The sequence below is a fragment of the Nothobranchius furzeri genome, chromosome 10 (assembly GCF_043380555.1).
Source record: "Nothobranchius furzeri strain GRZ-AD chromosome 10, NfurGRZ-RIMD1, whole genome shotgun sequence".
Lineage (NCBI taxonomy): Eukaryota > Metazoa > Chordata > Actinopteri > Cyprinodontiformes > Nothobranchiidae > Nothobranchius > Nothobranchius furzeri.
This window is the reverse complement of record NC_091750.1, coordinates 50,155,229-50,176,876: the sequence shown is the minus strand read 5'-3', so window position 1 is coordinate 50,176,876 and position 21,648 is coordinate 50,155,229. Positions and strand designations below refer to the sequence as shown.

The 21,648-nt window shown below is 39.0% G+C and overlaps 1 protein-coding gene across 3 annotated transcripts in view; it reads right to left on the bottom strand.

The window, feature by feature from the left end:
* Positions 1–1,934: 1,934 nt before the first annotated feature.
* The window catches only part of LOC107386594 (seizure protein 6 homolog), a 140,820-nt gene continuing 121,106 nt past the window's right edge, over positions 1,935–21,648 (bottom strand). The window contains exons 7-18 of one of the 3 annotated variants that reach the window (XM_015961102.3): positions 20,670–20,836; positions 20,399–20,593; positions 19,525–19,663; positions 9,474–9,670; positions 7,870–8,064; positions 4,031–4,222; positions 3,758–3,952; positions 3,646–3,684; positions 3,443–3,551; positions 3,264–3,360; positions 2,750–2,823; positions 1,935–2,331 (exon numbers count right to left, since the gene is read on the bottom strand). In XM_015961102.3, the coding sequence (XP_015816588.3) occupies positions 2,797–2,823; positions 3,264–3,360; positions 3,443–3,551; positions 3,646–3,684; positions 3,758–3,952; positions 4,031–4,222; positions 7,870–8,064; positions 9,474–9,670; positions 19,525–19,663; positions 20,399–20,593; positions 20,670–20,836 (1,552 nt within the window). In that variant the 3' untranslated portion in view covers positions 1,935–2,331; positions 2,750–2,796. Of the gene's footprint in view, positions 2,332–2,748; positions 3,361–3,442; positions 3,552–3,645; positions 3,685–3,757; positions 3,953–4,030; positions 4,223–7,869; positions 8,065–9,473; positions 9,671–19,524; positions 19,664–20,398; positions 20,594–20,669; positions 20,837–21,648 lie in introns of those variants that run through there. The other 2 variants (XM_070555733.1, XM_070555734.1) reach the window with 2 other exon arrangements.

The following is a 21,648-nucleotide window of genomic DNA, read 5'->3' as shown; positions in this document are numbered from 1 at the left end:
AAAGATCGCAGCTAAATTAAGTTTCATTATTTACATTTTTTTACTTCTCCAAGCAAAAGGGGTCATCTGTTTATTTGTCAAACCTAAACACTGTGATCAAAACTCGGACATAGTCAGACTTCAAATAAAAAAACTTATTTTTTTTCTGGTTAATATTTCTAGATAATAAATAAAAGAAAGCAACATAAGTATAGGAAACAACCCTCTCCTACATACCCTACATGTCACATTGCTGCCATCTAGTGGTAAAAGCCTGTCTGTACTTGTTGACTCAGAAAAACAACACTGGATAAAAAATGTTTGATTTATTTACTCATAATGGCAACAAGTGATAAAATAATAAAATAATTAATTTTTGTAAAGCTCATTAGTCACCTTTACTATTAGGTATAACTTGAGAAGATTAGAAAAATAAGTTTTTCACAAATTAACATGTACTATTGTTTACGTATGTGACAGGGTGAGCATCCTGTCACTAAATCCCGATTTATGGTGCGCCCTGGGCCCTGGCTACATGAACACAGGGATGTACCTTTGGCTGACTGGTTAGCGAGCGTGACCATCAACTGGGAGGTTGGGGATCGAATCCCACCTGGGCCCTCGTTTCTCCACGTTGCCACATTTAGTATTATGTCAGACAGTATAGTGTCCAATGTGGGGGCTCATGGACAAGTATTCCATCAATGACTGATGCGTGAGGACTGGACAGAGGGAGATAAAGTTGATTTTGAAGCAAAAAGGGAAAAAAAAACTGCAGGTTGCAAATTAAATTTAAGTCCCAACCCCATTGCTGTAAACAAACATTAGAAATAGTAAAACTCTGAGATTTTTTCCAAGGGTTTAATTTTGTTTTTTCCACACATTCTTATCTTGATGCTGTTTGCTATTAAATACAATCTTCTATAATAAATTCACTTAAAAACAGTGATTATATGTAAATGAACAAGCCGGCCCTCTGTGCAGGCTTCACTTAACGATGGGAACCAACAGAGCTGCATCATAAATCTTTATTTACGCCATTAGCACCTATAAGAAAACAGCTTTAAATAGCTGTCAGTTGCAGTTTGATAAAGGTAAAAGTATTGCATTGATGCTTAAAATGAGAGCAATTATTTAAAATAAACAAACGTCTAACGCGGTCGTTCCTTTTAGTGTTTCCACTCATTAATGAGTCAGTGACAGTGGTTTAAGCGTTTATTTCATCATGTTTTTCTGGGGATGGAGGAGGTTTGGTTTCCCTGGTGAGTGTGTGTGTGTGTGTGTGTGTGTGTGAAGCTAAAAAGAGAAAAATCTGAGGAGTAAATAAGAGAAATACACTGATTTTAACACAAACAGATGCACCACAGCTCTGTGTGTTATTATCAGAGCACACAAGCTGTCTCTGTAGCATCAGCTATTTGGTGCCTGACTCAGCATCAGGTGATGATACATCAAATCCAGCGATGGTGATGTCTACGGTTTTATTTAACGTTGTCTCACGGCCAGAGTGGAATCGTGCTCTGGAACAGAGGCGTCATTTGAGGCAGATTTTATAATTAAAGCCAGAAAATTAACTGATGGGTCCCTAAAAATCAGAGAAGCTTCATGTTGTTGGAGCCACACTTACCCAACCTGTGATAAATAGCACAAAAAGATCATATATAGTGGATAAAGATGAACTTAAGATGTAGTGTTGTGTCAGGCCAGGAAGTGGAAAATAATAGTTGACCAAAAGATTCTGTTTGACAAACATTTTCACATTTGATTCATCGGGTTACAGTCTGTTGTGACGGGCAGTTTATTTACAATATAGCAATCACACACACACACACACACACACACACACACACACACACACACACACACACACACACACACACACACACACACACACACACACACACACACACACACACACACACACACACACACACAAAGAAGACAAACTTTGCAAAGACTTTTGAATAAGAGATTTAATCAAGTGTTCAAAATGAAAACAATCAGATAAAATCCTTCAAAATAAAATCCTCCTGTCTTTTCTAAATACTGGCTGCTTATTATGGGCCATCGAGAAGTACTCAAAAACATACAACCACCAATGGTCATCAACAGCTTTCTTTATAAAAATATCACCTTGGTGTTACACAGATTCACAGCGTTGACTGTGCAGAAAAGAGAGAGACTTATTTACATGAATACAAACAGAACAGGAAATCAAAATGGGAACAGAAATAAAAATAAAAGCAGTTTGGAGATAAACATGAGCAGTGCAGAAAGTCCCACAAGGCAAAGCTGGAACAGTTCTTGCTTTAAGGTCTTTAAATGGACACTCCTTAATCTGTTTCATTTGTCCTGGAAATAACAGACGGCTCATTAATTACAGTTTCATGAGAGTAAAAATGCATTTTAAACAGGTGAACATCAAATACTTTGTTTTTTATTAGCTCTGAAAAATGAAATATTACTTTAAAATATTATTTAAATCAAAATTTAACTGAATAATCTAAATAAAAGAAAAAATGATGATTTGTATGTTGTACTCGAAAATGAAAAAGTGTGAAAGAAGCATTCCCACAACTAGAAAATCTAATTGCTTCCATCTATTGAAAATTCAAAATAAAAATAAATAAATAAATAAATAAATAAATAAATAAATAAATAAAAATTATAATCTAATCCATCTGAAATCAGATTAGAACAAAAACGTTCCAAAAAATGTCCAAAAAGCTGGACTTTAGGACAGTGAGCATGCATGAAGGACATTTCTTACCTTTCAGTTGTCCTGCAGGAAAGCCAAAGTGGAAATACTGACAGAGTTTAGTATCGACAACGAGTCTGCCAGTGCTGAAGAAGCAGAGAGACACAATAATAATAAAAAAGAAACAATACTTCATTTATGCCATGGTTAGCCATTCAATCAGTGAGAAGCATAAAAGACAAAAAACATCACATAAAACACAATAACTCGTTTGAAAGGTTAAATAAAAAGTAAATGACAAAATAAAGCATAAATGGTCACAATGTCAAACGTTTCACTCAGAGACGATGAATGAAAAAACTAAACGACCTCTAACATAAGATAAAGGTGAAGAAAAATGTCCATCTGTTATAATTTAAGAATATCCACTCCTACTGGTGATGAGTGATGGAGGATGAGAAGGATGGCGCCCTCTGCTGGTGGAACATGAGATGACTGGGTCGACAGGCAGATGGGAGGTGGATCACGACAACACGCTGGTGTTTTGTGAGTCGACATCCCGCATGCTCAGAACATCTGTACTTACTCCACTTTCGTATATCGGGTTGTCAAAAGCCGACTCTTCCATCATGTTGTCATACGGAGGTGAGGACGCGGGCATTCGGACAGACTTCCCTTGAAATCTGAACAAAGAAAGAAAAAACAGCCTTTGAAGCTTTTGTTTTTAACTACAAATGAATAGAATAACATTTATTTGTTACTTACTTTGCAAAGTAGACGTAAATCCCTAAAACAACCACCAAAATGATGGCAGTAGGAATGAAAACTGCAAGAGTAATATTGGTTCCCTCCATGCTATAATCCATATTGACATCTGAAGAAGACAAAATGGAAAAAAACCATGACTTCTGAGCAATTTTCAAAAATAAAAATAAATAGTTGTTGCTGTCCTGATTTTAAAGCCTTACCATCGAGCTGTCGTTCACTTACATACTGTGCTGAAGCTGCTGCAAAGACAGACCTCGATAAACACACAGCTCAAAACTCTCAAAAGTAAGATGTAACAGATGGTTGTTTAACCTCTGCAGGCAGGAGGAGTGCTGTTCCACTGTGAAGGGTGTCCAGGGACGCAGTAGATGGTGGCGCCGCCCTGCAGCTCGTACCCAGAGCTGCAGGAGAAGGTGAGAGTCTCTCCTGCTTGGTAAAAGGCCTTTTCAGAGCTCTGCACGCTGGTGGAGACTGCTCCAGGGTTTCTGCACGGCTCGTACTTCTCAGCTGAGGGGCAAGAAGGTTCATTTTTGTTTTTGTTTGATTTGATCAAACAAGGAATTAAAAAACGGATTTGTGACTGACCAATACATTTGGGCAGCCTGTCGCTCCATTTAGGAACGGCTGAATCTCGGTTGTAACAGGTGAGGACGCTGGATCCAGAAAGGATGTAGCCTTTGTTACAGATGAACTGGACCGTGGCTCCGACGGCGAAGCGGCTGCCTGTCATCACTTTACGGCTGTGCTCCACGTTCCCAGGATCTCGACACGTCAAAACTGGTGGATTTTAAAAAGACAAAAGATAATGATGAAAGTTTAGTAGAGTAAAACAACCAAAACCAAAAAAAAGAGAGTTTTACTGCTAAAGTTTATGTGCAAGAAACCATCTATGCTCATAAATGCTTCAGTCTGAACAAAATTTTCTTCAGAGATTTCAGAAAAGTCAATTTCTATTTAATTTGACCTTTTATTTCTAGATTATTGTTTTATTGAAATTTTCTGGTCTAAGTTAAACTTTTCTGAAAATGCATGTAAAGAGTGAACATAACAGGTGTTAAATGTCTTTGAAAATACAAATATTCTATCTTAAAATAAATCTAAAAGATTAACTTCAAACGCAATATCTGGTGTAGCCCTATAATTCTGTTATTTTCTATAGATTTTTATGATGACTTTTTCTGTGATGCTGAAAAAAAAACACCATCTCCTTCAATAAAAGCTATAAAGTTTGACACGTTTTTCTTAAGGTGCTTAGATGATGATAAATAAGTTCATGGATGCGTGTTTTATTCATTTGTTTAACCCTTGGGTGCACAACTTACTAACACACACACACACTGTTCCACAAGTGGGGTTAAAATGACCCAAATAAAAATCAATGCGCTTTTGCAACAAACTGGATTTTAGTCTTCAAAATCTTTTACATGAAGAGTTGTAATGTGTTCATATTCCATGTATTCCTCATAAAACATGTTTGTGGCATGAGGCCATTTGCATTTCTTTTGTTTTCATTAATTTTAAGAAATTACAGTTTTTGTATCACCACCGGTAGAGCAGGCTGTTCAGTAATTGGAAGGTTAGTGTGCTAACCCACCTTGCCTGCTGGTGGTTGGAGGGACCGGTGGCGCCTGTGCTCAGCATCCTCGCCTTTGTCAGAGTGCCCCAGGGCAGCGGTGGCTACGATGTAGTTCTTCACCATCAGTGTGTGAATGGATGATAAAATGTAGTGTAAAACTCTTTGGAGTCCTCTGACTGATACATTTTTTTTCTTACGATTCACATTTTACCAGCAGATCAATCAATCGGGTTTCAAAAAGTGTTTGTCAGGAGGACGAACAGAGAACATCCAGCAGGTCCGGAGATTATAACACTGTCCACACGTATGTACACGCACAAACATCTCATCTCCTCTGACTGTGTGGAGCTGCCACAAACTACTCGCACCTGGCTGTGACCACTGCAGACAGGGGTACTGCATTTCCATCATCAATCAGTGGCGTTGAGATCTTTGTGTCTTTAACACAACTGGCACCTCTTTCTCTTCTGCTGGCCCTGTGTTCTTCTTTCCTGTGGCCGGATTGCAGAAGTTTTTGTCACTTCACACCTTCCCATTGCTTCACTGATGTAGGTTGGTAGGGTTAGGATACCTTCCAGTCAACTTTTCATGTGAGGTGTCACAAGCTCCTTTGAGAGCTCTGTGAGGAAGTGTCATCATCCATCGGTGATGTCTATGTAAAATTCAGGGTGTGAAGCCCCCAAAAACCGGATAAGCATCAATCATGTTGTACCAAGGACCATGGGCCCCCCTTATGCCTGGCTTTTGCAGGCGTAGTTGCCAACCACCTGGTCCATAGTGTCTATTTTGGTTGTAGAAGAGAATCACTTCTGTGTTTTTCTTTGGGTTGTTTTCATCTGCCACATTGCTGTGGTGCATTGTTAGCTACTGTTTGCTAATACAATACAGTGTTACCTACCTAAACACAATGCTGTTAGCTAACAACAAAGGAGGCTAATCTGATCACAAATTACAATCTGTTAAAAATGGAGATAATACTTACATGCAGAGTTGTGGATTCGAGTCAGACTCGAGTCACTGTTTTAATGACTTCTGAATTGACTTGATAAAATCTATAAAGACTTACGACTTGAACGCCAATGACTTGCGACTTGAATCGACTTGCATCTGTTGACTTGATGATGACTTGAGCATATTTGATATTTTAGCACAAAAGTGGCACGACATGGACAAAAATCATAAATCATTCTTGGTTCTGGGTTTGATCTTGTTCTGCTAAATTTCAGTTGCACTTTTTGCTTGTTTGAGCAAATAAATGAAGCTTTAAGAAGCTTTAATTCTGGAATTTATTTATTTTTATTGTCATTAAATTGAAGTTGGACAGATGAGTTGATTATGACTTGAAAATTCAAAGTTAAGGACTTGGGCTTGACTTGGACTTACACATCATTAACTTTGGACTCAACTTGGACTTGATTGTCTTTGACTTGGACTTGACTTGAGGTTTGACTGGAAAGACTAGTGACTCACTTGTGACTGACAAAGCAGTGACTTGGTCACACCTCTGCTTACATGCATCAGATGTGTAAGTGGAACAATCAGATTTGCTAAGAATTAAATGTTCATAAAATAATCCATAGAAAATGCTTGGGATTATTTTTGACCCCACTTGTGGAAAAGTAGGGTCAGTTTTTAAAAGTAATGAAAAAATAAATTAAAATGCAAATGGCTCCATGTAACAAACATGTTTTTTTTACCTGGAATATGAATATATAACAAATTTTCATTTTAAAGATTTTGAAGAATAACAACCTGTGGGGTCGTTTTTGCATCTAAGGGTTAAAATTTAAAGCATTCAATTAGCCTTAGTTTTGTGGTACTGATTGATTACATGCGTTTTATTTGATTTACATTTTATTTCCCTAAGTTTGTATTAAGGTGCTCATGATGTTGCTAGTTCTGCTAAGTATTTACATTTATCACAAAACTGTCATCAAAACCAGCATTTTAAGCATTTCAAACGGTTCGTGACAGATTTCTGTACTAAAATGAATATGTGACTGTTGTTCCAAATAAAATAGCCTGAAAATGTTAAAAGGTCCCTCAGATATTATAAAAAGGTCAAGACAGTAGACAAACCTAATGAATAATGACTAAAACATTAAGTAAAAACTTCGTAAGTTGATTGTTCTCTTATTTAAATGTGCACCTCGTGTGGTCAAATGTGGGCACTGCAGCCTGTTTTTATAAACAAAACTGGTTCTACTGTAGATGACCAGCAAAAACGAGTCATAGACAGTAAGTTGATAAATACATTTTCATATCTGGTGTTAGCACTCTTAGGTGGTTTTCGGAAGGGAGTACTTACAACACTCATTACGGTAAAATGCCTCTGTCGTTGGACGTAGAGGAAGTGTGGTTTTTTGCCATCTTGCTGTTGAAGTTCTGAACAACTCATTAAAAGAAGCTTTTAGCCTGCTGGCACTGTAGCGTTCGCTTAGCATAGATTCTGTAATTTCACGGGCTCACTGGTTGTAAACAATAACTACGTTTTTGTTTTGTTTTTTAAAATGAGAAAAACTGAGCCATTTAAATGTAACCTTCCTTCCAACATGATCGAGACATTAGACTGTTCTGTGATCCTTTCACTGAAGAATTCTTACATCTTGCTCTTTTAATTACTTTTATTTCATTAAAAATGTTTTCATGGATAGTTTAGTATAAATCTGTGATGAGACGGTAAAGAATCCTCATTAAAACTTGAACATTTTCCTAGTTTCCGCACATAAATGAGCCTTTACATACCAAAAGTTGTGTTCTCCGAACTTTTGCTTTAGAATTTTTTGGTTTCCACCCAACTTTTATAACCAGACAGAGGTGTCAGATGTTTTTCAAACCCCCCTCTCACCTTCATCACATCTTGGCACGTCACCGCTCCAAGTGAGATCCCACTGGCACATGAGGATTTCAGAGCCCACCAGCGTGAACCCGGGGTAGCACTGGTAGGTGACCACGGTGCCATGGATCAGGTCGGGGTGGGATGTGCTCTTCCACCCGTTGGGGATCTCCGGCAGTTCCGGGCATGTGTCATTCCTTGGCACCTCTGTTCATTATTATGTGCATCACGTTCATGGGAGAGAAATAAAAATTAGAAATCAAGACTTGGGAGCAGAACAAAGAAAACACTTTATTTTAAGGGGAAAGGTGTGTTAGAGAGCCTCGAGGAAAGCCAAACATTAATATGTAACACCTTCTGCAGAGAATCGATGTGGCTGTTGAGTTTTTTGTGGTCTCAACAGGAAAAGGGAAAAATAAAGAAAATGTAAACAGAGGTTTGTGATGTGAGCTGGAAGGAACACAGCATGTTGCTCGGCACCTGTCAATATCTGCCTTCTTGAGGGCTGCACAAATGTCTAGTACCTAAAAAGCACTGGGTTGAATCAGCTGTTTGTTGTTATTGTTTTTCTTTGACTTTTATCATCTAATTCTGTGCATCTGGGCTAAATCAGAAGCACAGGAAGAGAGAAGAAGGAATTGATTTTACTCAGTTTTGTCAAATGCATTGGTGCTGTAAGAGCTGTGGTGCCCCCTGGTGGCGAAAGAAGGCTAAGGGGACCGTAGGTCTGGATTGTACAGAGCTGCTGCTGTTGGTTAGCCTAGTGAACTAGACCAAATTCTTGCTTTGCAAAGTTTGGTCTAGGCACGCTCCATTGGAACCTCCGCAGCTCCTACCAGGACTCTGGCTAGCCAATCACAGCTCTCTAGAGGGGTTTCAAACACATAAAGAGCTGTGATTGGTCCATAATGGTGGGCCAATCATAGTGCTCTATCTGCTTAGTGAACAAATCACAGAGCTTTATCCGATTTGTGGGCCAACCAGGGAACTCTATATGCCTGGTGGGTGGGATGATGCAACAGAGTGAAACAAGAGTATGTCACATTCATTGTCCAGTGGAATGCGGACATTTGAAAGACAACGGTAGAACCCGCCCCACAACCGAGAGCCGTCAATGGAGCATGGCCAGTCTGGCTTGCCAGGCTAGCTGTTGGTCACTAGTTTGACAATTTTGGTAACTAAAATAAACGGCACAGTTTGCAAGCTTTGAAGTGAGAGAAATGTAGAATTTAGCTTGATTTTGTTCTCCGTTTTGCTGCAGCTGTCTCTCTCCTGGAACATCTGACTCAGTTAGAGACAGATGTTTAATGCAGGCTGTAGTAGTGTGAATCCTTCGTCACAATTTGGAGAATAATAGCAACCAAGACAAAAGTTGATCTGCTCATTAGGGTTGAAATGCTGTTCTAAAACATTGCAAAAAAAGCTTTGTACTCATAATAATGACCCACTTTGCAACTAGCAATGTCAAACCTAAACATTTCTTTGAGAAGGTGCTGCACAGATGTTTCTATACATGGAATGAATTTTGTTTTCATAGCATAGCGCCTCCTGCAAATTTTGCTTATTTAGCTAATTTAGAGTACCACAATGAAAAATGAAAGAGGCAGTAGACTCACCGAAGAAGTGAACCACAAATCCATTGTTGTAGCCGTAGATGTTGGTGGCAGGATCCGACTGAAACTGGATGGTCACATCAGCCATGGAGGTGTAGAGCTTGAAGTGTGGCCGAGTGCCGCTGTACTGACCCAGGATGTTGGCTGTCAGGTCATCACCATCATAAAAGGTCAACTGGTCGTTCTTACCCAGATTGAGCCTGAAACAAAAACATAAAGACGGTAAAATACACACATAAGTAATGACATTGTGTAGTTCCTGAGAATTTCAAACAGAGACCACAATGTTAAGCGGTACCATTGAGCTGGTGAAAGCAAAAGCTGATGAATTAAGGCAATGTCAGCATTCATTTGATTTCTGTGTATACTGGATGGAAGTGATGTGAAGTAAACACTAAATAATTCATAGCCTCCCAGCCCTAATTTCCTTCATGAATAGATGCAAATGTGCATATATGGATGTACCGGACTATAATGAATGTTTGTGGCAGAACTAACAACTTGCTTTTCTTGTGAGAACTCAAATTACATAATAATAATAATTTATTATTATTATTATTATTATTATTATTATTATTATTATTATTATTAAATAATTAAATACATACATACATAGATACATAGATACATAGATAGATGATAGATAGATAAATAGATGATAAATAGATGATAGATATATAGATGATAGATAAATAGATGATAAATAGATGATAGATAGATAGATAGATAGATAGATAGATAGATAGATAGATGATAGATAGATAGATAGATAGATAGATAGATAGATAGATAGATAGATAGAAGATAGATAGATAGATAGATAGATAGATAGATAGATAGATAGATAGATAGATAGATAGATAGATAGATAGATAGATAGATGATAGATAGATAGATAGATAGATAGATAGATAGATAGATAGATAGATAGATAGATAGATAGATAGATAGACAGACAGACAGAGAGATAGATCTAAACCATGCTGTGAGTTTTTTGCATTCTAGTACAAATTCCCTAGACTTTCAGAATTTTGGCCTCTTGATTAACTTAAGAATATATTAACCTTTTCGTCCTATGTTCTTGTTCATTTAATAAACAACAGCAGGTTTGACATTTACTCACACACACGGGATGGAAAATGAGAAGAAAAGAGAAAACCTATGGAAGTTTTAGTTCCAAGCTTTTATTAAAATAACAGGAAACCAGGTCTGAATGTATTGACCAGTAACAAAAAGGTGGCGATTGGCTGCATATTTCAGTATAATCACTTATTAAATTGGTATTGGGTGTGTGAAATTTACCAAATTTAAATTAGATTTTTTTATGAAGGCTGAAAACAGGACTCTTTGCAAAAAATCTAACATCACCAGGCACTTCAGATCAGTTCGTGGACAGCAAACCTTCACAATAAATAACAATGTCTTCTTTAATTCAAGGAGGAAATACATCTGCAGCGAGAGATTTTGCACAAAATGTGAATGAAGTTGCATCAGGGAGTTGCCTGTTCCTGTGTGCATGTGTGCAGAAACTGGACATTGTTAGCATCAAATGTTAAGAAGCAGACGCACATTTCAACATGCACTTCTCTTCATCATCACCCCGCAAAAAAGTGTTTTGAGGGATTGCTGTGCCTCATTATAATGCACAGAAAACGGTTGAGCCAGAACAGTTTTAAAGAGGCTCACAACAAACGGGAAACTCAATCAGTCGAGCTGAATTTCAAGTTTCCCACTTCTTGTTTTTCTTGCTTTCCTGATTGATCATCAGCAGCCAGAAGGTGGATCTGAGGTGGAGAAATTGATTAAATGATGAAAATGGAAATGTATTGCCCATTCCAACAAAATGAATCTGGTCTTTTGACACATTTTTTTATTTCTGGCAGAAACGATTATTTATGGCAGCAGCTTTCACTCGACTGCAACAAAGTAATCCTTCTAATTTGTTCGACAAGTACGATTTGTACTTCCTACCAGTTGTGGTGATCAATAGCTGTTGATTCAGTTCTGAGGCACTAAAACACTCCATGCACATGCTTTCAGAATTAACTCAGAACTTCAAACATTAGATGTTTTACTCAGACAAAATATGATCCCAGGCTTCCCTGATTCCCTGATTTCTTTGGTATTTTCAGCTCATAGAAATTCATTCACTTTGAATTGCATAAGGATTTGTTATAATGCCAACATAAAACTAAACAAAAATGTTCTCATAGTTATTGCACTTCATGGTGTGCAGTAATCACAGGTTGTGCTTAAAGTTTGGCCGATGAAACCAATAAGAACTAAAACAAGATGTTTGCAAATACAATTCAATAACAGAGATTTACTTTGAATGCAGGATTAAAAAGTTATTGTTCTGCAAGATGACTGCATAAAGTAAAACTTGGAGCGTCCACTGGTGAGCTGGTTTGCAGTTTTGTTTTCCTCAATCAGGATCTTGACACTCAGATCGCACTTTCAAGCTGTCCAAGAAAGACTTTGGAAACTGTTTATTGAGCCTCTATAAAGCGTATGAAACTTTGTTGGGGCTCACAATGGCCCTGGAGTAAGGAGACGAAGAGCTGACACCCATGCAAAAATAATATTATAGCAATATCATTTTATGACACCATTATGTTATTGTTCCAACATTATAAATATTCACGTTCCTACAATGTCTCGTCATGTTCTAATTGGGGGGGGGGGGGGGGGGGACTTTAACACGTTAAGTTAGAAAAAAGGTTGCGTAAAAAATAAATTACGCATCACAGCTCTAAATTCAAAAAGGCGGAACCGTTGTTTGCCTGCTTGGACTGATGCAGCGTTTGGGAAAACGCATTGGTCTCTTGGTTTAACTTGTAAAAAAAATTCCTGAAAACTACAGAGTCTGTTACATGGACACTTTTAAGAGATCCTCCCTGATCTCACTGCTGCTGCTCACATGCAGCGCTTGTTTTATGGATCTGTGCACCGAGAGATTTTTAAAGTCAAGGTAAGCTAAATTCTTAATTTAGTAACATTTGTGCAGCAGTAACATCATCAGACAGAACAATGTTTTGCTTTGAGCAGTAGTTTATGAAAGTAGACGAACTGCTAGGAGAATGCTCTGTGTTCTCATGACTCTAGACAGTCAAACAGTGTGTCTTTAAGCAAGAGTAACGCTCCTAAAATTTTATTATAATTTTCTAAACAATTCTGTCGGTTTAATATATTTTTATGAGACGAGTGACTGTGCGTTACGTACGTTAATTCAGCCGCAAAGTGTGTCAAAGCGGTTGTCAGCTGATCGGAGCTAAAGGGGCTAATGTTTACATGCAGTGGCAGTTCATTACACCAGCCTGCAATACAACAGCGTAGTGCATGCACACGGCTGCCGTTCCTACACCTCCCGGTCTGAGGGGGCCCGTGGGCCGGACATGGCCCGCGGCCCACCTATTGAGAACCGCTGATTTAAAGGCTCAGGAACCCTTATAGGTGTTTTCTATTTGCAATTATGAATTTTAGCTGATTGGGGTTTTGTTTTGTATAACACAGTGACCGTTTAATAATTAAAAAGCATTGTTCTTTTCAGAAATTGAGAGCTCAAGTTTACAAAATAATATCCGTGTCTAACGTTTGATTCTCTGCCTCATAATTTAAAAATAAAAATAAATAGTTTGGTTGCAAATTTTTCATGAACAATTAATTAAGATTAATTAATTACAAAGCCTCCAATTAATTAGATTACGTTTTTTTATCGAGTCCCACTCCTAGTTCTAATAAAACATATCGGGTTTGTAACCCGGCAGTAGCCAGGTCTCTATGTGTAGCCCCGTGTCGAGACTGCAGCAGAAACCGTCTGAAAGAGGGAGGGCTATCTGGTAGAATATATTGAGCTGATTGGAGGACACGCAAGCTAGTGCCCGGCTGGCACTGGGTACCATATTTTGTCTTTAGCCAATCACAGTAAATCAAATGACGTATACCATGTGCGCCTGGAAAACAACTCGATCACAGTTTACATCAACTACGGGGTTTCACAGGAAATGACATATGTTCATCTGGACATGACTTTTATTTTGAAAGTTTCCAGATGTTTTACACTGCTTTTGTGTTTGATTTCCTACCTAAAGACTGGAGTTTTATGTAATATGGAATCGTGGTGCGACAAAAATAAAAACTTAAGGTAACGATAGCATCTCTTCCCATCTGGGACACATCCAAAATGTGGAAAGGAACCTGACCACTGTAAGTGTGGTTAATTGTTGTGTAGTGCGTTTTGTGGCCATTTCGCCACATCTTCACGCCCAGTGGACAAAAAGGGTAATGGGTTTAAAGTTGGGAGCCTGTGGCACAGATGACACAAAAACAAATACAAAATAGTTCCCTCATCTACTTTAGTTAAGAATAATTTAAATTCAACTGTGTGCATCAAATAAAACCACGGGAAGGCCACAAAGAAACCCTCATCGCAGGTGCTTTCATTTCACAACTATAACAGTTTCTTCTGTGTAGCAACCATGTAAAAAAGCCTTTCAAATACCAACTCATTTGGATTCTTCTCAACAGTTAAAGCAGTCATTTACACCCAGAGATGCAAAATCAGCAAATAAGTTGGCAGTTGTTTTTTTTTTTTCATTCCATTCATTTCATGTCTGTTCATCTTTTTATTTTATTTTAGAATAACATTAACATTTTTCAGAATACTGCTGGAGTACTTCAGCACTGACAGCTGCTCTTTGATGAGGCTCAGGATTTGCAGCTAATCAGTCGCAATAATAATAATAATAATAATAATAATAATAATAATAATAATAATAATAATGATGATAATAATGTTTATAATGGCAAAGCTAAAAGAAATAAAAGACCCAGCATTCATTGAAGAAAGTGATTGGTGCTTTTCAAGAAAAAGTTTGACACTAAATCCATCTTATGTGGGATTTTGTGAGCACATGGAACATGTCTTGTAAAATTCTCACACCTACAACTATGTTAACTTTTAATAGAATTACAATATCAATATGTTTTAAATAAACCACTATTGGTGTTTCCAAAGGTCTGTTTATAAATGAAGTTGACTCCAAAAGGTTAATCAGCCCCATATGTGCATGCAATCAATTATTTTTTGTGTATTTCAACAAATCCATCCAGTAGTTGAGATATTTTGATTACAGACAGGGCTTAACCTAAGATGTTTAAAGTTAAGGTCCCATTAGTCACCACACAATGGTAAAATTCATCTCCACATTTGACCCATCCTCATGGGTAGTGGCGAGCTGCAGATGTGGCTGCTCTCAGAAACCATTTGGTGGTTTAACCCCCCCCCCAATCGAACCCTGTAAAGTTGAGTGTCAAGCAGGGAGGCATTGGCTTCCATTTTTAAAGTCTTGGTATGACCCGACCAGGATTTGAACCCCGATCTCCCCGACCCAGGGAAGACACTCTACCATTAGGCCTCTGAGAAGGTCTTTTGTGTATCTCTTTGAATGAGTGATGGGGATGTCACTGACTGACAGAACCATCATTGTGCCGGTGAAGATTGTCTGGGAGAAGCTGTAGCGGCCATCTTTAAATGTACTGACTCAAAAATGGAATCAGTAGTAAATCAGCAACACGATGGAAATGTCATTAAAATCCCCACGATGCTTCATTAGACATTATACGAACAGGTAGGCTGGATCAAATCTAAATGCAAAGGGCTGAGCAGGTTAAAGGCATATTAAGCAAATCTTTCATAGTTTAAATCATTTTATTGATCTAACGTGTGCTAAAATAACCCTTTACAAGCTGAATGAAATGTCACTCACCGCACCACACTCTATGGCCTGTTAAACGCACTTGCAACTTCAGAGTTGCTGATCCCGTCCCTGTTGGACTTATGGAGCTGACATGCTTGGTGCTACAGTCTGCATCTAGCACATTTCCTGCATGTTTTAGAACATACACACAGCTGATATGTTCGTTGAGTGATGAATCACTCCTGTAGACACTAAGGAAAGCTGGGGAGACCTTTCAGGCGATATACTAAGGTGTTTAATAGACAAATGAACAGAGAGTATTACTTTCGCTTTAACTAACGGACACTAAGGGGTGCTAAAAGCAAGCTAAAACTGATTAGTATCCCTTTAATGCAAATATTTCCTGCAACCAGTATATGTGTGTATGGGACTGGGTGCTTCACCAAATCTCAGCTCAGTGTCAGTTAAAATTGACCAAGCTATAGCCTTTATTATGTTTGCTAATGTCGAACAGCAGTGGCAGCCAATTTGAACTGGGCTGACCCCAAAAATGAATCAGATGCACTTCCAATGATTCTATCCTAAAAAAGAGTCATTCAAATCTCACCTGGTTTATATTTTCTAGTGAATGCACACGGAAGACAAAATCATTACGTTCCATCTTTTGCATTTTGGTGATAAAAACATCAAAAAACTGAAGCAAACATCCATAAAACAAAAGCGCTCTTTAGTTAGAGATTTTGTTTAATTAAACGTGTTTTCAGTGTTTTCAAAGTTTCAACTCGGAGAGAAACCTGCAGGATTTACGTGAACTCAACTGAATACTAAACTCACCAGCTAGATCCAGCTGAAGGAATGAGGGGAGGACAGGGTTTTTTTCCCCCTCAAGCCTCTAGGCATTTGTCTCCTTCACCGACCTGACAAGTTTAAAAAAGCCCCAGCTAATCTCTAGTAGCTCAAGCAGAATAGAAATAGCATCTACTATTGTGATTTATTCTAATAGTTTGAAATGAAATCTAAACATCTGCAGGACAAAATCACATGTACTTCCATTAATCTCCACTAGAGGACTCTATAAACCTAATAGCAAATAATCCACCTTACTGGTCAGTAAACAAACACCAATTACTGTGTAGTACTCTGAAACATATACAGTTCACTCCGAATGCTAATCCGCATGTGCACCATTCACCTACTTGTTCCACAGGTGGGGATATCAGCTGTAACCTCTTGTTTCTGGCTCTTGCTCTAGCTACGCTCCATGCTAATTAGCAAAGAACCAGCCCTCCTGTTTGGCCTAAATTAATTAATCAGTCCTCATTATGCACACTGCTCCTCTGTAATTGCCAGCACAGGCACATTGATGAATGATAACACAGAAAACATTCTCATTAATGTGGAAAAGTGTGTTCCCACCCTCATAATGAGACAGCTCTTATCCACAAGAGCCTTTTGCACGCAAACACACTTAGACACAAATTACACGTTGACCAAGGCCTTTAGGAATGCTTTTCTCCAGCTAAACAGACCGGACACAAAGGTAATGGTCAGGGACCGCAGGGCTCGGCAGGCTAGCTGCTTCAGCTGCCGAGACGGCCACGCCTGACCAACTTTGAGATAAACCAAACCCAGCCGCAACACTATTAATTTACAGTGAGCATCCTCGCGTGGCTCGGATTAAAACAAACTTTAGGGTGGTGCAATTTAAAAAGAGATCTCTGAATGAAAATCAGATTACCTAGAACCAACCTTGTTTACTTCTGCACAGAGAAAAATCCCCTCTGATCTTTTCTTTTACCCACGATGCACTGCTAGGCTGCCAGCATCCGACATTAATCACAGACTCTTAATCTCCATCTAAAGAACAGCGAGGGATGCAGGGTCACATAAAACCCTGTATCCGCTCATTCTTTTATTCCTGTGGATCATTCAGAAGGACGGCTCATATCTCAGCTGCTGTAAGAGATAATGTTATGTGCATGAAGCTACAGTGACACATCTTATCATCTGAGCATGTGCAGAAAAATAATCCACAAATTCACAAATGCTAAGAACAAATCCTGAGACTGATGTAAAAATGTGTATTTTTGATGTTATCAGTTTCAATTACACTCGCCAAGCCCGGTAACACCCAGTTATGTTACAGAGAGGGAGGTGTGAAGGCAAACAAACTGCTGCTCAGATTAGAAATCCATAATTTTTCGGCCATTGTTGATGAAGCGTTCAGTGCATCCAGGAATAAACTAATGAATTATTAAACTGAAGTGTCACCTGAATCACCATCAGAGCTTCACTGACTCAACAATCTCTCCCTTGCTATAAATTTGACCCGAAGTGTTTTTTAAACACTTAAGAGAGGGGGGGGGGGGGGGGGACATCATTTTGAAACATTTTTTAATGTAATTATCATTATGAGAGCAAAGATGCCACAAATTAACAAACAGTTCATTTTCATGTGACAATATGCAGTGGCGCACCCAAGAGGTGGCCAAGGCCCGCCATGGAAAATTGCTGGCCACCCCAGTAGCCCCTGCCAGGGAAGACCTCCCTCACTTAAATAAATCAATAACACTTAACAATAAGGGTTCCTTTATGAATGTTACTTAGTGCATTATTAAGCATTAATAAACAACGTTATTGTTATTCCTACTATTAAGTCTCACTATGGTTAGGACAACAACCATGGGGGGTGTTAGGGTTATGTAATGTATTACATAAAATGGTTAAGCAGTTGTTGATACTTTATTTAATAAGGATAGGGTTTATTAATGCTTAATAATGCACAAAGTAACAGTAATAAAGGGACAGTTTTTGTAAAGTGTCACCAATAAATCTCATCCGTATTCACACATGCCATCCATTCACCCCTTTTAATGGAGATATGAAGTAAAACACAAGAATTGAATATACAACTAATAAGTAAATAAACAAATCATAATTAAAATAATATATTTGTTTCTGCTGCTCACCGTTTTAATAAATAAATGCCATAACTATTTTTGTGGATGCTTTCAATGGGACAGCGAGAAGCAAATTAAACTGTTCTAAAATGGTAAAACAATAAATGTGGAAATAAAAACGACTTAAATAACCAAAATGGTTTATTTGTTCTTAAAACTTGAGGTAAATGTTGCATTTTGTTTTTTAATGAAAACGAATGAAAGAACACACAATGTACAGCTAAAGGGGCCCAGCGTTGCCAGAAGCACCAACTTGGTGTGCCATCCTCAAACTGATGACACGTTCACTTGTTTTTGACTCAAAATCATTCAACTAATGCGTTTCAGATCAGCTGCGACTCATTATGTCGAAGAGAATTGCAGCGATGACGGTGATTTGATTTGTTTCGTAGGTGAAGAGGTTTGAAATGCGTCCACTAACTCCAGACCTGATGTCATAATTAAAAGTTAACTGCAGCCTGTCCAGGGGAGATTTATGGGAAATACCCAACATGAGGGAAGCACATGCCTGCATGTACAAATGACCCAAGTGCCTTCTGTTTGGCAAAACCTCAGGCGCTATTCCCACTAGTTTAATTTTAACCTCTCCGCGCAAAGGCTTCGGGCAATAACACAAATCACTTAAGCTGTATTGTTCTGAGCTAACTATAGGATGGATGGTGGGAATCACTCATTTGAGGTAAAGTGATGAATCAATGTAGGATAACAAGATGAGATGCAGATCTGAATGCACTAACTAGAGTCTTATTGGTTTTTAGATCAAGCTGATGTGAAAACTTTTCCTTCTTCTGAGACTATTAACGGCTGCAGAAATGAAGATGCAGGTGTTTTTGTGTGTGAGTGTGTGTGTGTGTGTGTGTGTGTGTGTGTGTGTGTGTGTGTGTGTGTGTGTGTGTGTGTGTGTGTGTGTGTGTGTGTGTGTGTGTGTGTGTGTGTGTGAAATGTGCATTCATGTAAAAGTGATAAGTGAAGGTGAAAACTGCGTGCGTCTGTTTTGACATCTGTACATGTGTGGTGAATTACAGTTGGGTAGACTGGATAAGTGGCTCAGAGTAGTTCACTGCCAGAGCATATTCATTTCAAAGCCAACTCGGAGGCAGACACCAGGGAAGTGAGAGCGGGGAGGCTTACTGGCTAATCTGGTCAGAGAGTGAGCTGGAAGCGGTACAGAATTCTTAATGTAGGAGGATCTAAAAAAAAAAAAAATCTAATTAACAACTGCTGCCACAGAAACACTGTTTCTTTGTGGATACATGTCTGGTAGCAAGAGACAGGTTAACAAACAAAAGCAAAGAGACTGGACTCACATCCATTGTCAGCTCCGTCTGACCTCACGCCTAACTTCCTGACATCCCTTGTGTGATTTCTAGCTCAGACCCTTTTATAGACTCTTACACTTGGATGTCAAGCATGATCCTTTTGTCCTCTTCCACATGGATACCCCAGATGCAGTCCTGCCCCTTGTCGTAGGCCTCGGGCCAATAAGGAGACAGCACCACACCGGCGGAGTCTGTGATCTCTCCACTGCACACCGCTGCAAACCAGATAACACAGGTTAACAGTGAAAAGCAAACTGGAACACACGCACAGATACAGAAAAACTCCTACGCTTTACACTGAGACATGTTGACACAGCAACTATTTTTGACTCAATCCAGTGGACTGTGAAGTTTAAAGGACTGGTGAAATAGAATGTGCAAACTGGAACCCTGTTGGACCGAACACTAACAATGAGCCGTTTGGTGACCATGACCCTCAAGAGCAAAAATTAAATTTTCCCACATCTAGCATTACAAGAAAGCCTTTCAATTTCACCCTGTGACAGAGCGGCCACGCAGGCATTAAAGGAGCTGAGTAAGGTCAGCGTGCTACATCTGTGTATATGGCAAGAGGGCGATAGGGAGGAAAAGCTTTTGCAGGCTGTTATTAATATCGTGCATAGTCTTTGCACTATGCAGCTTTCAACTCGGGGCGGCTATTGTGTGCCTTTCATCTTGAGCACTTCTAAAATCTGCCCTGCAAGCACATAAATCAAAGTAATTCATTGCTACTAATTTTTAGAGGGAAAAAGTATCACGAATCAGAGGAAAGCAGCTTAGGAAGATATAGTTAACTGCTGGTGGTATTTAATATTTGAACAAAAGACTTTAAATGATCAAGCAGACAAAGCCTTGGGTGCTTCGGTCAGTCATATTTGACTAACGTCTTCACTGGAAGCTCATGTATTTAAAGCCACGGTTTCTTAGGCGGGTGAAATCTGTTGACTTACCTCTGCAGGCCGGCTCCGTCTCATTCCACTGTGGGTTTTGTGAATCCACACACTCAATCACTACAGAACCTTGTTCCAGCGTGTAGCCAGGGTCGCAGGAAAATTCCACTACCGCCCCCAAGTTGTAGGTGGCGTCGCTGCTGCTGAAGTTGCCGTACTTCACAAAGGGTTCGTAGCACATCCCTTTTGCAAAGGCTATTGACACAGAGTAAATAGAATTAGTCCTAAAAGACATTCAGGAAGTTTTTAGCCAAATGCACAATCTGCCTGCCTTCATATCTGATGGCTGCACCGGTGGACGTCACCGACCCGTCCGTGGTGAACTCTACAAACAGGTAGCGGTCGGTACTGAGCACTCCTTCATTTGGTAAGTACTCCACCTCATAGGAGTCGTATATAGGAGGAGAGTCAATGTTGTTTCCATTTTTTATTAGCAACCTGAAATAAAGGAAAAGAGAAAAAAACAGACAGATGTAAATGTGACTAGGATTACTGCTGTAATAGGTTTTTGTTAGTATCTGAAACCACTTTGTAATCAGGAACATAACAATGACTAAGTTATCCGCAGAATCAATAGAGAATATAATAAATGGCTGTTTCCTTTTTATGCTACCGTAGTCTTGCTGGTGAGATGAATTTCTGGATCCACTTTCTCATTATGAATTTTCTCTCATTTTTGTGTTTCTGACAAACAAACGTTGGTCTTTGAGCACCTTTGAGAATGTAATGCTCCATTCAAATGGATATTCACATCCAAAGAATGAGTTTTAAGTCTGAAAATTTCATTTTCCGCACTCTCGGTTTAGTTGTACTGCCAGTGCACACAGACCAGCCATAACCAGTTTCAGGTAAGGTGAAAAACACTGGGCTACCGTGACACCTTGCAGCTGGCAGAATAAATGAGATGGGAAGTAAAGTTTCAGTCCTTGAAGTTGATGTGTTAGAAAAAAAAATACAGAGGCATGTGGAATTAAGTGATTTTGACAGGAGCCAAATCATGATGTCATATCTGGATCACTGCGTCTCCATAACGATAGCTCTTGTAGGATGTTCCCAATCTGCAGGGGTTAGGACCCACCAGGAGTGTTTCAGGAAGAAAGAATATTGAATGGGTGACGAGGTCATGGGAGGCCGTGGCTCACTGACGCACTGCAGAACAAAAACTGACTAGTTTTTTTCTGATCCAACAGGAGAGCTAATGCAGCGAGTCACTGAAAAAAATCATGCACTGAAATGACTCCATATAGACC